At 47.7% G+C, this 15107-nt stretch overlaps 1 protein-coding gene across 1 annotated transcript in view; it reads right to left on the reverse strand.

Annotated features, from left to right (window-relative positions):
• The window catches only part of SYT17 (synaptotagmin XVII), a 37381-nt gene that overhangs the window by 5388 nt on the left and 16886 nt on the right, over window positions 1–15107 (reverse strand). Inside the window, exons 6-7 of the mRNA XM_009324826.1 lie at window positions 11003–11123; window positions 10054–10209 (exon numbers count right to left, since the gene is read on the reverse strand). Of these exons, the coding sequence (XP_009323101.1) occupies window positions 10054–10209; window positions 11003–11123 (277 nt within the window). The remainder of the gene's footprint in view (window positions 1–10053; window positions 10210–11002; window positions 11124–15107) is intronic.

The raw sequence follows: 15107 nt of genomic DNA on the forward strand, positions 1-15107 counted from the left end.
TGCCTCTGTTTTTCATCTGCCTTCTTACTCAGGCTAGACATCAAGCAGAACATCTTCACCCAGTTTATACTAGTTTGCCGTTAGCTTATTTACCACACACTACAACCCACTCTCTACAAACTGCCTCCAAAGTTGTTTTCTTTTTTTAATTTATTTTTTTAAATGCAATTTGGTTGCATCCGGCATATTTTAAAAGGCCTTAAATAATGGAGCACCTCTCAGTGCGGCTCACATGAACCCCTCTGACACACAATGTTGCAGCACAACATGCCAGCCGGCACAATTACAGAGCCAGCCCACCGCTGCAGGGGACATTTCCCAGCACAGCAGAGCACAGCCACAGGAACCAGCTCCCCAGTGAAGAAACCCCCAAGGAATTAGAGGGCCCTGCCCTTTTTCTTTCCACTACAGGATAAAGCTATTCAATCTAAATACTAGAGAGAAAAAAACCAGCTTAATTTTTATAGCTGGTCTAGGGGAGAATATTGGGTGCCTGGATCAATCGTCAGGCATGAAGTCGTTAAAAAAATCCTACCCACTATTATATACCTGCAATTGCTGTTGCCACAGCCTGTAAAAGTTTCATCTGATACCCTTGGCCCACCAGGCTAGGAACCGAATAAACACCTACACAGTAAATATTCTTACTGCCAGGGCTTTGCAGCACAGGCACACCTAACCCCGCAGCCCAGAGACACGACTGCACCCCTGCATCCATGCTTGCTGCCAGCTGGCATTGTGCTGCAACCTGCAAAACCTACACCCAGAAACCTTTGGCCATCAGCATCCTGCTCCGGCGGCCACATTGCACGCCGTGCCCAGATGCATCTTCGGATTACAACCAAACCAGGGGAAAAGGGAAAAATAAGCAAAGACATGGCTGAGGCTGCACACAGGCAATTGAGCGGCAGAGTCTCCCTGAGGACACAGGTCTCATGAGACCATGGGGTCTCTCTGGCAGGAACCACAATCCTGTTAGCACTGACCCATCAACACTCCCCACACTTCTCCACTTGAGCCTCAGGGCTTGGCAGGGTCTCAAAAAGTGCCGTATTTCACATGCTTGCACCACTCACACAGGCAACGCTTCGTCCCCCATCCTTTGTGGGTAGAAACAAGTACCCAGCCTTTTCTATGCCGGCTGGTGAGCTCTGCCATCAGCTAGCAGGCCTGAGTTGTCAGGTTAAGCAGGTCTGAAAACTACTTCTGAACTGCTTGACATCAATATTAAAAAGCTGTTTAGCACAAAGAGGGTGATGCTAGGAGCAGGCAGCAGCAGGAGTAATGATGCACGCTGCGAAGGTCACAGGTATGGACCAAATTCTGCCCCTTTGCTCCTTGAGTGTGGCCCGTAATATTTAGTAGAGGACAGAAGAGCAGGGGAGAAGATGCAGTGGTTTCACATTTATCAATTTAATCTCCATCAGGCTCTGATGCGCACATAAAACTCACTTCCCAGCATCTCCTCCGTGAGGCTGCTCCCTGCAACATCGGTGCCTGCCCAGCTCCAGAGGGAATTGGAACCGCTTGGGAGCATGGCCAAATCCTGGCCACGCACAGACCCACCGCGGCTCCTGCATCCAGCTGCTGCTCCACGTGGGAGAAAACCACCACACCAAGGAAACTCTCTTTGGAAAACCATTTCCCCTCCTCATCCTCCTGTGAGGGCAGCCCCTGTGCTCTGGCTGGGGCCACCTGGGAAGGGGACCCTGCAGATGCAGCTGGCAGTGTGCCCCGAGCCGGGCGTTTGGCTAATTGGCGTCTGGCCTCAGACAGGGAGAGGAAAGTCCCGTAGGAGAGAGCAGGGACCCAAGGATCAGGGGAAATACAAATGCACAAGTGTGTCTTGCAGAGGTCTCAAGGACAGACAGGGATGACACCTCATGAAATTATCTCATCAAGAAAAACTGGAATAGCATACTGGATGCATCTATTGAGACAGCCCAGAGGATACTGAAAAGGAGTATCTGCAGCTGGCTTTTTCCACCTCCAATTCCTCTCTTTTTTTTTTTAAATTGCATCTTAATTCTCCACACTGTGAGCCCCAGATCCAACAAAGCACATGAATAGCTTCATGCATATTTATACACCTCACACGAACAGGCTCCAGTACCAATGCCATACAGCACCTGCAAACCAAGGCAGGGATGGCCATGCGGGAGACGCAGCCTCTGTCGGCACGTTCACGCATCTCCTTCGACAGCCACAGGGCCAGGCACAGGCATTTCATCTCCAGACACCGCTCTACCACCCAGGGTGACTACTGCCACCGAGGTTTTTCCTCATTTGATATACAGAAAGATTATGGCCTTGTGAGATGTTTCAACGATTTATTTCATCACGTCATGAGCAAAACAAGATAAAACACCGAGGTCAAGAGAGGCATGACACTGCTTAAATTAATGGGCTTGGCAAAATGAGCAAGTGCTGATGATCAGCCTGGAGAGAGAAGGATTTGCTCCTTTCTTTAGGAGAAAAAGATTCCCGAAAAATTCCAAAGAGCTCCAGGATAAGTGGCTTCTGCCATATCTGCAATGAGGTATGGACTCTGAAACCACAGACGACTTATTAACTAAGTCAGTCCACTTGAAGAGTCTTATTTTGCCTTCTAAGCAAGCCACAGACTGACTCAGGAAGTGTCAGCATCTTGTTGCTCTCAGCAGGATTAATACTGTTTCACTCCTCCTTGTTAAAGCAGTGAGCCTGCTGCGAAAAGCCAAATCTGTTCCTGGAGCATCTTCCCCGGTGGCCCTAAACCAGAGGTGATGCCAGGCAGGATCAGTGCTGCAGGACCCCACTCAGCGTCTCCAACCAACCCTCTCTGTTCCCTCACCTGCTCCAGGCTGACAAACAGCATCTATCGTGGAGACCGGGAAGCCACAGATCGGGATCTGGAAGATGAAGAGCAATGGGGACCTTCCTCCTCCCAGAAGGGTTTTGAAGCCCGTGCATCATACCTGCTGCAGAGAGGCTCTGCCAGGCAGGGCGGTCTCCAGGAGGCCAAGGTCTCCTGCTGTCAGCGCATCTCCCCGTGCCCCTCTCCCATCGCTCCAAGAGTGGGAAATGTCCTCACACAACACCTGCTGGGTCACCTCATGTGGCCACAGGACCCAGGGCAAAGCAGCCGGGACCACAGGAGGCACCAGCCAGGAGCACTCTGCTCTCCCCAGACCCAAGCACGGACCATATGGTGGCCAGTGCATAAATACATGAAGTGTTTTATAATGCCAGACACAAAGGCCAAATTCTGAGCTAAATTAAACAGATATAAATCCCCAGAAAATCCTGCACTGACATCAATGTTTTTTTCTTCTTTTTTTCCCCCCTTTGGCTAAGATAGGATTACACAGGTTTAAGCACAGATTAGATTCTGCTTCTGAGCTCCAGATATGTGGAATATACAGACACTCCAATGCTTCAGAAACACATGTCTAATAGACAACAAGAAACAATTTCCTAGCAGCAAGTTGCCTAATTATCCATCCATCTAAGAGATGTTATGGTGCCCAACATGATAGTGTTTCAAAACAGAAACGACTACTTCTTCCTCCTGTGTTCCAGCACAGGAAAAAAATTATTTTCATTTGCCTCATATATAGAGGAGGGTTTTTTTTTCCCCATGTATGTGTGCAAAAGACAAAGTGCCTTAGTATTTTTTGTGGGAAAGAAAAAAAACCAGGAGAAACAAGAGATGAGCACCTGAAGCAGCAAGTCAAAATGTAGATGTGTAATGACCCCAAACACATCGCGGTTTCCATCCCTGCAAACGGGCACCTGAAGATGATGGTGGCATCTGAAGGTCATGCTTTCACACAGCCAGGCAAATCAAAATTCAGGCTTATTTCTGGAGAAGCCCAAGGCCAAAACCATTATCAGCCTCCAACCTGCTCAGCTAATTGGGACATTTGGAAATCAGCCCGTTAGTTAAAAAAGTACCATTGAAAAGCCTTGATATCTCTGCATCCCATTCACAGGACTTTTACAAGTCTTGTGCAGCGCAGGCAAATACCAAAAGCATCACCTTGTCTCCAACATCTACACGACAAGTCTGACCACCAGGGCTGATGGGGAAAAGTGAATAGATTTAAGGTTTGAGGAGCTTCAGGCATCTTCTCCTCAACCAGGACTCAAGCCGCCTGGAGGGCCAACTTTAGGAGTCACCCAGAATGAATCCTAGTTAGTTTTATTTCCAGTTGCAATGGGTAAGTGTGGGTCTGTGAGCTGTAAGCCTTTGGTGCAGCCGTTTGCCCTTCCACCTAACCTGGGCTCACTTGGAAGGCGAGGTCTGGAGCTGATGAACACCTTCAAGCTTTGGCCCATCTCCATACAGCCTTTTCTGCCCAGGTCAGGGCTGCTCTCCTCCCCTCCATCTCCACCAACAATGTGAATCAAGAGCGCCCCAAAACATCTTCTACTAAACATCCAAAAAATGCTCATGAGACAACGTACAAAGCCAAACCGGTCTGTACCAGAGCATCTCAAACATCCCCGGGAGTGAAGGGTGACAGCAGGCCAGAGCTGTGCTCACCAGGGGCTGTTTGAGCCATTAGTGACCATTTATTCCAGATACAGAAACATCCCAAAACATCCACCTCCAACAAGAAGTCAGGATTTCAAGGCAGACCCAACTCCATTCCTTTTGTGCCATTACAGCTTGACAGGAGAGAATACGCTCAAACAGGCAGTATTTCTTCAAAAAGAAAGTATTTCAGTCAAAGCAAACCAAACTAAACTACCCAGAACTGCACCATTAGCAACACCCACCAACAATGACTTTTTTTCCCCTCTAAAAATTCAAACTTCATTAAATGGTCCTTAAATTTTCCCAAAAGCCAAGGGAAAGGGAAAACAAGGCAACAGAGGAACAAGGTACTTTGCTACTGAACAGCAATCTGTTATTTTAGTCACATACTGCCCATTAACTGGAAGTTAATTAGAGTCCTGGGATAAAGCATCAAAGCGATCCAGGGGTCTGAAGACATGTGTTGTTACAGCACTTTGTGCAGGGAGACACTTGATGGTATCATCAGCTCCCCTCTGCAGTAGCCATTGAAACCACGGGTATAGGTGTGCAAAGTCTCACTGTGCAACAACATTCCCTCAGGAACTCTAATACTTACAAAATAAATTTTTAAAAAAGTCCTAAATCATTACAGAAAACAGAGGCATGGTCCATGTTTAAAACATACTGAAGAGTGAAGAGAATTGTATAAAAATCCTGTGAATGGTTCAGAAGAGAGTGCCTGTGAGCTGCCTCCTCAGCCAGTACTTATGATGAAGATCTCACCAGCTGCCACACACGTATCGAGGACACCTCTCCATCAACAAGCAAACCCTGCCCTGGCCCACCTCCCTCTCCTGGGCAGAGCACCCTGTCCTGCTGGAGCCATGGCCACCTTTCACATGGGAACGGTGCACTGGGACAAGCCCCACCACCGCTCTCCATCAGCCCCAATGCTTGCCCCAGCTCCAGCTATGCTCTCGGCCAAGTCAGACGGCAAAGCGGGTTTTCCCTCTGCATTTGCACAGACGGTACCCACAGCACGAAAATTATTTCTCCCCTCTTTGGGGACCCTGCCTGCTTCACAAGCCCTAAAGATCCTGTCATGTAAACATGTACAAGAGCTTATTTAGATGGAGAAAGACACACACAGTCACGACAGGACCTCGGGGAGAAATATATTGCCTAACTGAGTGCTGAAGGTTGTATTTTTTATGGTAAGTGATCAAAAGATGTTAACGAGTCACCAAGATGCGGATTGCCCTGGAGCACTGGTGGTTTTTATTGGGCCATCTGGGCTTTACTGCAACACAAACAGCATTACTGACGATTGTTATTAACAACATTATAATCATTAACACAATACCACAGTGCTCGGATTTCAGGTGTCGCCTCACCTCCTGCTGCACAGCCCAGGCTTTCCAAAGATTAGGCTGGGATTTAGAGGACAGCCTGCCCAAAATCCATCAGCGGGGAGAGCGTGGTGTCTCTAGGCACCCAGCACCCAGCCCTCCCGAGCACAGAGGCTGCAGTCGAACCTCAAATATCCTTTTTTCTGCTTGGAAGTGACCTCGGACCTAAGTCTCCTTACCATAGGACAAAGAATAATTAACACCTTTGTTCACAGGCATACATGGTTAGGAGAACATACTGTCTTTTAAAGCCTGCCCCATTTCTCTGCAAGAGGTGAACCCATGACTTGCTTGCACTTGAGCAGAAGATGGCACATGAGGGATGTGTGTCAAGTTGCCAAAAACCAAAAAGTGGAAAAAAGAACCACCCAAAAAAGTGCATTTCTGTTACAGTATGTATACGGATGCTCATTACCTAGACAACATGTTTGATGGAATAAATGAAAATCAAACATCTTCTCCACTAGCTGTTGCCTCACTCATCATCTTTTTTCTGTCCGGACATTAGACTTGTTATGAGTATCAGTTGCTTTCCTGGTTTTAGCCTCTTTTGGTGAGAAGCTGTGAATGGAAGATACTTGCAGCAGCAATCCTGACCCTGGATGCCTCCTCCTGGAGAGGACATCTCCACCTGAGCTCATCTCACCTCATTTTAGGCACTAAACTGGGACATGTGAGTTAGTGACAGCTCCAGTAAGCATCTGAAGTAGGAATATAGGGGAAGGCAGAAAGACAGCTTGTACAAGGTGTCCTGCACCAATGTGGAAGGAGAAGCATTTCGGTCTGTAAATGCCAATAATTTACAGTGTTGAATCCTAGTATGCCTAAGGAGGAGGAAAGTTCTAAGAAGCAGCCCAACCGCTCCCCAAATCTTGGCTAAGGCAGAGCTCACCCTGGGCACCCCATCTCAGAGGCACCACTGCCTGTCTCCCAGTCCGGCTGCACTTCAACCCTGCGTTCGGTCCAAAGTCCAGCTCTCCAGAGCACCACCAGGAAAGCAGGGAGCAGAATGGTGCTTTACAGAAAACCATCCATCCGCAGTGTTTGCGCACACAGTCCTTGCTAAAGTCACAGCAAAACGGTGCATAAATTCTTGCTACAGTGCACTAAACCCAGACAGTTTGATTCAAGATACACAGTAGAAAAACACACAGGGAAAAAAAAAATTAATCTTACTTTGTCTAGATAGTGCCTTACTTTGCAGTGTGGTACCATCCACACAGAGGGAGCCAGGAGCCTCAGCTGACAGGGACTGGCACGGCTCCACTGCTTTCCAGTGAAGCCAAGCCAATATAAAGACAGCTGCAGACTGGGTCCAAAATATGAAGCCACAAAAAAAGTTCCTTTAAATTATTGAAGATATACTCACTTCTGGCTCCCATGACTGCTTTTACAGCTCTCTCTCCATTCAAAGCATCGTCACCCACCCTTCAAGCAGGATTATTTTCCTTTTCGATTGGGCTTTGACTCAACAGCAAATTTAATTAACTGACCTAATGGACTAGAGCTGTGGATTGAAGAAAAAAAAAAGAAATAAAAAACAACTCCCACAAAACACACAACAGAAAGAACCACCACTGCAGCCAAAAAAAAACCCAAGTAAAAACAAAAAACCTAGAGAAAAAAATGCGGCTTATGCTCCTGCTTTATAGAGATGCAAAATAATAAAAGGATCCTCACATTGCGAGGTACAGCTTCTCCATGCTGGCAACCATTTGCTCTTTATTGTCTTTTAACAGAAGATCCCAAAGCCCTTTACAAGCTTTTAAGCTGCGCAATATCCTAACATGCCAAGAAGGCAGCTATACGGGGAATACTACCATCCCCATCCCAGAACTTCAGCCAAGCTGCACGCTGACACTCATTTTATTAAAACCTCATCGATGCACACACGAAGAAACTGGTGCTGCACTCCCTGTTAGGAACACGCTTCCACCAACATCTGGAGCATCTCCATCACTTACGTGAACACTGAACGTGGCTCAGCATCTTCACCACCACTATGTCCCCTGAACCACCTCAGTCCCGTGACACCGCAGATGCCTGTGCAGGAGTCCCAATTCAAAGGTCCTCGCAACAAGATGGGCTCTTGGCTCCTCTAACAACGGGAGGCAGTGCAGGCACCGAACCAGCAGAAGACTGTACACACAACAACGTGACCAACACCTCTGGCTCCAGCTATATATTGGCTACATGAACCACATCTCTCAAACAACAGAGTCCCAACCACAGCAAAAGCAGCAAGCCCGACGCCCACAGCAGTGCCATGCCCAAGCCGCACGTCACCCTTCAGTCCGAGAGCAGCCACGAGAACCTGGCCCCGCTGCTCCTCCGAAAAGCTCTGCACGCTCCTTCCCAGCTTTGGAGTTGCTGGTGACATTTCTGGCCTGGGATTATTTATTGCAACATTCAAAGCAAGCAACATGTCACTTAGAAAGTGAAGCACCACTTAAAAGGCATGCCACTGAAATACGACTGCATTACATATGATTATAAATCAGCTAACTTCCCATTGACTTATTTGAGAATACATCCATTTGCACAGAAAAAAATAATCAGACATCCACTCATTAATGCTAACTTCATCAGCCGTGGTGAGGAGCAGTGTATTCCCCTCACCCTTCTGACTGCACAGAGCTGCTACTCTGTTTGCCTTTCCTTCTTCTATTAGGAAAAGGGGAAAACAAAGAAAAGAGTATTTCACGCTTGTCACAAGATCACCTGATGGAAGCTTCCAAGAACAAATTCATCACTGCACATGCACGGTACAGTCAGGGTGATGTGCATGCAAAGCAGTGATTAATTATAGACTTTTTGCTGAGGAAATTTCTGAGCATGAAGGGCAAAATTTAAATTGCTGATCAGCATCACTTTTGTTATAACATGTTTGGAAACAAACTAATGGGTTGGAATTAGGCTCCTTGTACCAGCTTTGACACCTGTATCTGCCATGTAAGAAATAAAATTAAAAAATACTTCAAAATATCTTCTTTCAGATGCAGATTCCTTTCTCTTCATCGAAAGATGGTGAGTAATGTGTGGAAAGCTGCCAAAAAACGTGTTTGTGAAGCATGGGAGCCCAGTGTGGCAGAAGAGTGTGGGTCCCACTGCCCAGCCCCTCTGCTCCTCCAGAGGGCAAGAAGGTATGACCCTGCCCTTGATGGTGCCCGAGCTCCACAGCACACGTAGGTTGGGTGAAATCATGGCATGGGAGGGAAACCCACCACTTCCTAGGGGTTCCTGCAGCCCTGCCCAAGACCTCCACGCTGTGGAACGGCAGGAAAGGCCACCAGCCACAGTGGGTCCATGGCCTCAGATCAGCCCCACTGCTGCTGCCCAGTCTGCAGGCAAGAGCACAGCTGGGGACTCATCCCTACGCTCTGCTACTCCTGCTCCAAGCAACACGCCCAATTGCCAATTTCTACTGACTGTTTTCGTGCCTAGAGAACAAAAATAGGAGATCCAGAAATTGTTTAAAAATAAGAATTCCTATCCCAGCCAAGCATCTCCAGTGCTGACAAAGCTCTCACGTGAGGTTAGCTCTGGGACTCCTCCTGGCCCACAGCCTGCATGGTCTGTGTCTTGGTCTATCTCAGCCGTGCCACGCAGGGCTTGGCACAGAGTCCCAGCCCTTTAAAAATAAAGGCATGAACAAACCTGCTTACAGAACAGGTGATGTCAGTGCCAAACACCTATAGCTGCATCATCTCACCAGCAAATTATGTCAAGTACCAGAAGTTATCTTTGCCAGTGTTTGGACTCTAGGATCATTCAATACTTCCCTCTCATTCTAATTTTTGACTTTATGCCCAAGTTGGTTGCCGCTGAGAAGTGCAATTAATGCCTCCTCCTCCTCTGCACAAAGGCATTCCCAATGGCACCAATTAAGCACAGGACCGATGAGGTGCGCTCCCAGCCACCTCCAGCCATCAGGTGGCAATGCTGGGAACAGCTTCTGCAGAGGACAGAGTGCTAATTAAGCTTCCCTGGAGACCACAGCGATGGTCACCAGGGTGACCTGGGGTGGCTACTGGGAGAGACACCATCCTGCACAGGCTCATCTGCACACCCACAACTGCTTCTTCGTTCACCTTGGAGGCAACCACGGCCGTGCCAAGTTGGTAACACCACCACATTTACCTGTGAACACTAGGCTGGCGTTCTCCAGTTCTTCCTGTGGAACCTTGAAGCTGAAGGATTCATTGTAGAAGGGATCTATCGTCCCCCGCATGCAGGAGGTCTTCTTGGTTTTTGTTAATTTTAATCCATGAACAAGCTGAATTTTCACAAAGGGATCTGACAAGAACCACAAAACACAGGCTCTGCGTTATGGGCATTGTGAGTCAGTACCCCGGTTCCTGAAGGTTGGGCACCGCAGGGATGGACCATGCTGGAAAACGGCATTCGGAAATGACTGGGACTTGTACCACCACACCGCTCCCAGGGATTTGCAGTGGAGACAAAAGTCAGGCAGCTGGATTAAAAACACTCCCTGCCAAAACCACGATTAATGACAGCCTTGATAGAAGCCAAGCATACTGTTCTTTTTGGAAAATGCCAATATTCTGGCAGCAGCAGTAGCTGAGGCAGGGAACATGGAAAAAACACCTGAGGACATACATACGCATGAAGCAATTACCAGCCAGCACGCTCAGAAACGGCAGAAAGCAATGCACGGACACTGGAAAAACCTCACACCATCCACAGAGCAGCTAGATAGCGTAAATGAAACCGCTGCAACATTAACACTCAGGCAGCATGCAGCATCTGCAAAACACAGCGCAGCCACAAACGGGCTGCCTTACAGAACACAACACGGGGGTAATTTAGAGCTCCTGGTTCCTCACCTCAACCTGGTTCAGAGATTTTTACTTTAAATATGGCAAACTCTTATCTCACGGTAAGTGTTCCAAATACTTTTGTTATTGTTGGCTATATATATAAAATGAGTATCCGGAGCCTTGTATTAATAGGAACTAAGCATCCAAATCCCTCTGGGTCCCCCACAAATTGCAGTCTCACCGCTGATCTGCTTTAAAAGCACATATAATCTGTGCATGAGTAATGTGAGAAATGCACTGCCCTTTACCTGAACCTTGGCTCATGTCTGTCTGAAGAAGCTGTTTTGCTCTAATGATGTCCACGTTCAGTCTTCCTGCGCTGGGTAGGTAGTTTAGTGACAACAGCAGCTCTCCCAGCTCCACTTCATTCTGCAGGGAAAAGGGAACACGGAAATTCACAACAGAGCTTGGAGGGGAAGGGAAGAGCAGGAAGAGAAATTAAATAAATCCCATTTGTCTAAGTGCCTGAAAAATAAATTTTAGTCATGCTCTAAAGTGCAACCAAGAACCATCTGGTGGTACCTCATGCTGAGCAGAAACAAGAAAGAATACTATCCCCAGGTGAAGATCGTTCTTTAATCACTGATCCTTCACCAGCTTTTCAGCAGTCATGCAAAGAGGACCTATAAGGAGGAATGAATACAAGGTCAGTAGTTTCTACCTGCTCCATTTTGAACGGTTCCTGGTGGTTCCGATCTTGCCAACCTCACATCCTTATTAATGTACAAAACAGGGACCCATTGGAGAAGACATCCTCTTTCCTTCCCAGACCCCAAGGACCACACCAGCCACTTGGGAAGTTCAGGCACAAGATGGTTAATGCATTCCTGGGTCACAGGAAGGCAATTCAGAGGAGACATCCCCTCAGCAGCCAGCCTGTTCTACCCAGAGACCACGGCACAGCTTAACTGTGCCCCTGCTGTTCATCAGGCTGTGCCACAGCCATAGCTTCACATCAATATAGCTGTTCAGCCGTTATTTCTTTTACTTTTACTTAATGATGCTTAAAACTAGTAATTAAAAAAAAGAGCTGGAGAGCTGACATCACTGCTCCTCAGACGTGACAGCTTAAAATAACCTCTCCCCCCTAGCATGACCTGGCTCCGAGATGCTGTTATTCTCAGATGCAAAATACACACAATGAAACAACTCTGGAGACTGAAAACACACCAGCCAGTCCAGGCAGGGCATCGATCCATCTGCCTCATCTCAGGTTCATGCAGGAGTGCAGAGCTAGTTCTTCATCCCAAATAGCCAAACAGTTCAAAACCAAGCCTAGATCGGATGGTCACAGCCCATTCCCAAAAGGAAAAGGAGCTGCACTGGTATTGCAATCATAACAAAAAGCTTAAATATCTTTACTGATGCCCCAAATATTAGATTACAGAAATCAGAGACTAAAGGACTGGGTAGACAATAAAGAAAAAAGCTCTGAGACACAGTCACAGCCTGAATTGACCCAAAGAACCAGGCTCATCAGCAGATGGGCCAGCACACGAGGTACCCATCCCCAGCAAAGCTATCAACAGCTCTGGGGAAACTGAGGCTAGGGCTGCTGGGACACCCAACCAGTTCACGGCTACTCAGCTGCAAATGGAAAAGCACAATTCCCACCAAGCGCAGATGAACCAGAGGGCTCGGACTGAACCCGAGGAGGCACTCAGGGAAAAGCCCCGTCCCCCTGCCGGGAGCAGCACAGCACCTCTTGCCTGGCTGGCCAGCAGCACAGACCGGCTCCTGCTAATGGCAGGCCACTCGGCTCTCACCTAACAAGCCAAGTGCTAAAACTGACATCAGGTAATGGTATTAAAAGTTTTTCCCGAGGCACTTTGTCTCCGCTCCTGTTCCTGTTGACCACTCCCAGTGAAGGCAGCGGGACGTGCGTGGCATGCAGGAGCAGGTGGCAGGCTGGGGAAGTCCTGCACCTCCGATGCTACATAATACAATTCAACTTAATATCCTTTTTTTGGCTTTCCACGGAAAATATGGCAATAGGACGCCCGATTTCACGTCAAAGGTCTCTGCGTTTCAGGAGCTGGCAAAGCAACCCCTCTGTGTTTAACCCCACACATTTAATGAGCAAAGGACGAGGGAAGCACCACATGGGGAGCAGGATGAAGGCTGCAAGTACAGCAGCATCCTGACTCAGTCCCTGGGTGAAAAGCATGGATCTCCATCACAGATCCTAAGGCACATGCCTTCCTCGCACACTCTGCTGCCTCAGGAGCCAGCTCCAGAGCCAACCTGGCAGCATTCACCCCACGCCAGCCCACCTTCTGCCTGACCTTCCCCACAGCCCCTCTCCCCCATGAGAAAAACCATCTGATTTCTTACCCCAAACTCCTTTTGTCACAGCATCTCTTGGGTCACATTATGTGGCAGTATATGACTACACAGCACACACACTCATATTCACCACGTGCATTTTCTTCCATTGCCACAGTATTTTCGCTTCATCGAGCTGTCAACCTTTGCCAACTCCCATATCACAGTTCTGTTCAATATATGATATTTTAAGTTCTTTCCATCAGAAAGCCATTCCCCAACATAAACCTGACCCAATGATGCACATGATGCTCATGACTTTTACGAGGTCAAGCCATACCTACATACACTGTTGTGCCCAATGGTTGCACAATGTAAGGATCTAAGAGAGTCTCACATCCAAGGTGACTGAACCATCATCTATCTAACTTAAACTATCATCTTTGGTTTGATTTTCCCCAAAACCGCTCCTCTCGGTTCTGTGGCTGGAACAGCCTGAAGACGTGTTTATCATTGAGAACAGTCAGTGACTTCTAAATCTATTACCAGGACAGTAACGAAGCATCGCAGCGCCCACAATGCCACCCACAACAGGATCCACCTGAGGTACTCCTCGACCCCAGCTCATTTTTTATAACATATCAACAACATTTTTAACATATCCAGTCCTACTTCCACTTGCATTCACCAATGTGTCGGGTTTCATGCAGGCTTTAATACCTAGAAATTCAAGTACATTTGGACAGCACAAATTAGGAAACTAATTAGTGATGTTATTACCTGCCGGGAAGAGACAATCAAACAGCTCCAGCTGCAAATACCAAACTTCTGGCACAGCCAGAAGGCAGGCTGGCACTGGGCAGGGACGTAGGACCTTTCAAGTCACCTCAAGCTTAGAGTGCTGAAAACCCACATTAAGATTTGCAGCAATTACTTCTTGATTCGTCCATTGGTGGAACCTGTTGACCTTATCCAAGACCTGCAGGAACTAAGGGGCTTCCCTGGATCAGGGAGGAGGGGTGAAGCTCAGCAAAGGGAAGGTAGATGTCCACACTTCCGACACATTTACATTTACGCTCCATTTTAAAAAAATTGCCCCATGTTGTACGCTGACAATATCAGACTGGGTGACACCCACTGAGGCACAGGCAGGAGACTCAGGCATCTACCCCCACCTGAACCCTCCCCAGCACTGTGTCCCATAACCCCTGCAGAGGTTATGAAAGGAGCCACTATAACATAACCATCACACTGCTGCCTAACCCACAAGCCTTCAATAGGTAAAGGTAAAGCTAAATCCCTGATTTTCCATAGGACCTAACCTAACAGGGATATTGGCGCCTCTAGAAAAATCTTCTTGACTATCTGGGCTTAAATTTGAGTAAGGTGAGATACAGAATGCTATATTCTGTAAGTGTGATCCACTGAAGTCAGAAGACAGACTACCACCAGCTTTAATGAGTCTCAGATCAGGCCTAATTTCCCAAATCTCAATAGCACCTTCTGCCCCTTAATGCTTGGCAAGCGTGCCCAGAATTCTGTTAATTATTTTAAGGGAAGGAACATACAATCCAACCCACAGAGGCCATGGCAGGATGAGTGTGCTCAAAGCCAGCAAGAAAGCAGCAGCTTCCTTGTAGGCAGAGCACTAGCAGTGTCTGCAGCAATAACAAAAGGTGTTTTCAGAAGGAAACCCGGATCCCCGGATAGCTCACCTCTCTCTACAAGTGACTCAGCCTTTTCAAGGCACTTAACTCAAGTAGTGAACTGCCTCTGATCTTATAAATGCATTATTTCTAGCTTAGCCGCAAGGATCTAGGAAACATGCTTCAAATCCTGCCACAGTGCCTGAGGGGACGTCAAGCACTCGAGAAAACAAATCAGTGGCCAGCAGCCACCACACGTTCCTCCCCAGCATGTTGGACCGGCACTGCCTCCACTGTGTTGTGCTGCACCACGCTCGCTAGCTTTCTCCTGTTCTTTGGTCATCTGTCATCATTAGCAAACAAGCAAGGAATTAACAGGTTGCTCCAAGAAGCCCAAGGTACAAGGCATACCTCCTCAGGTTTTGGTTCCCCGTGCTTTTTC

The sequence above is a fragment of the Pygoscelis adeliae genome, unplaced genomic scaffold (genome assembly GCF_000699105.1).
Source record: "Pygoscelis adeliae isolate BGI_AS28 unplaced genomic scaffold, ASM69910v1 Scaffold85, whole genome shotgun sequence".
Taxonomy (NCBI): domain Eukaryota; kingdom Metazoa; phylum Chordata; class Aves; order Sphenisciformes; family Spheniscidae; genus Pygoscelis; species Pygoscelis adeliae.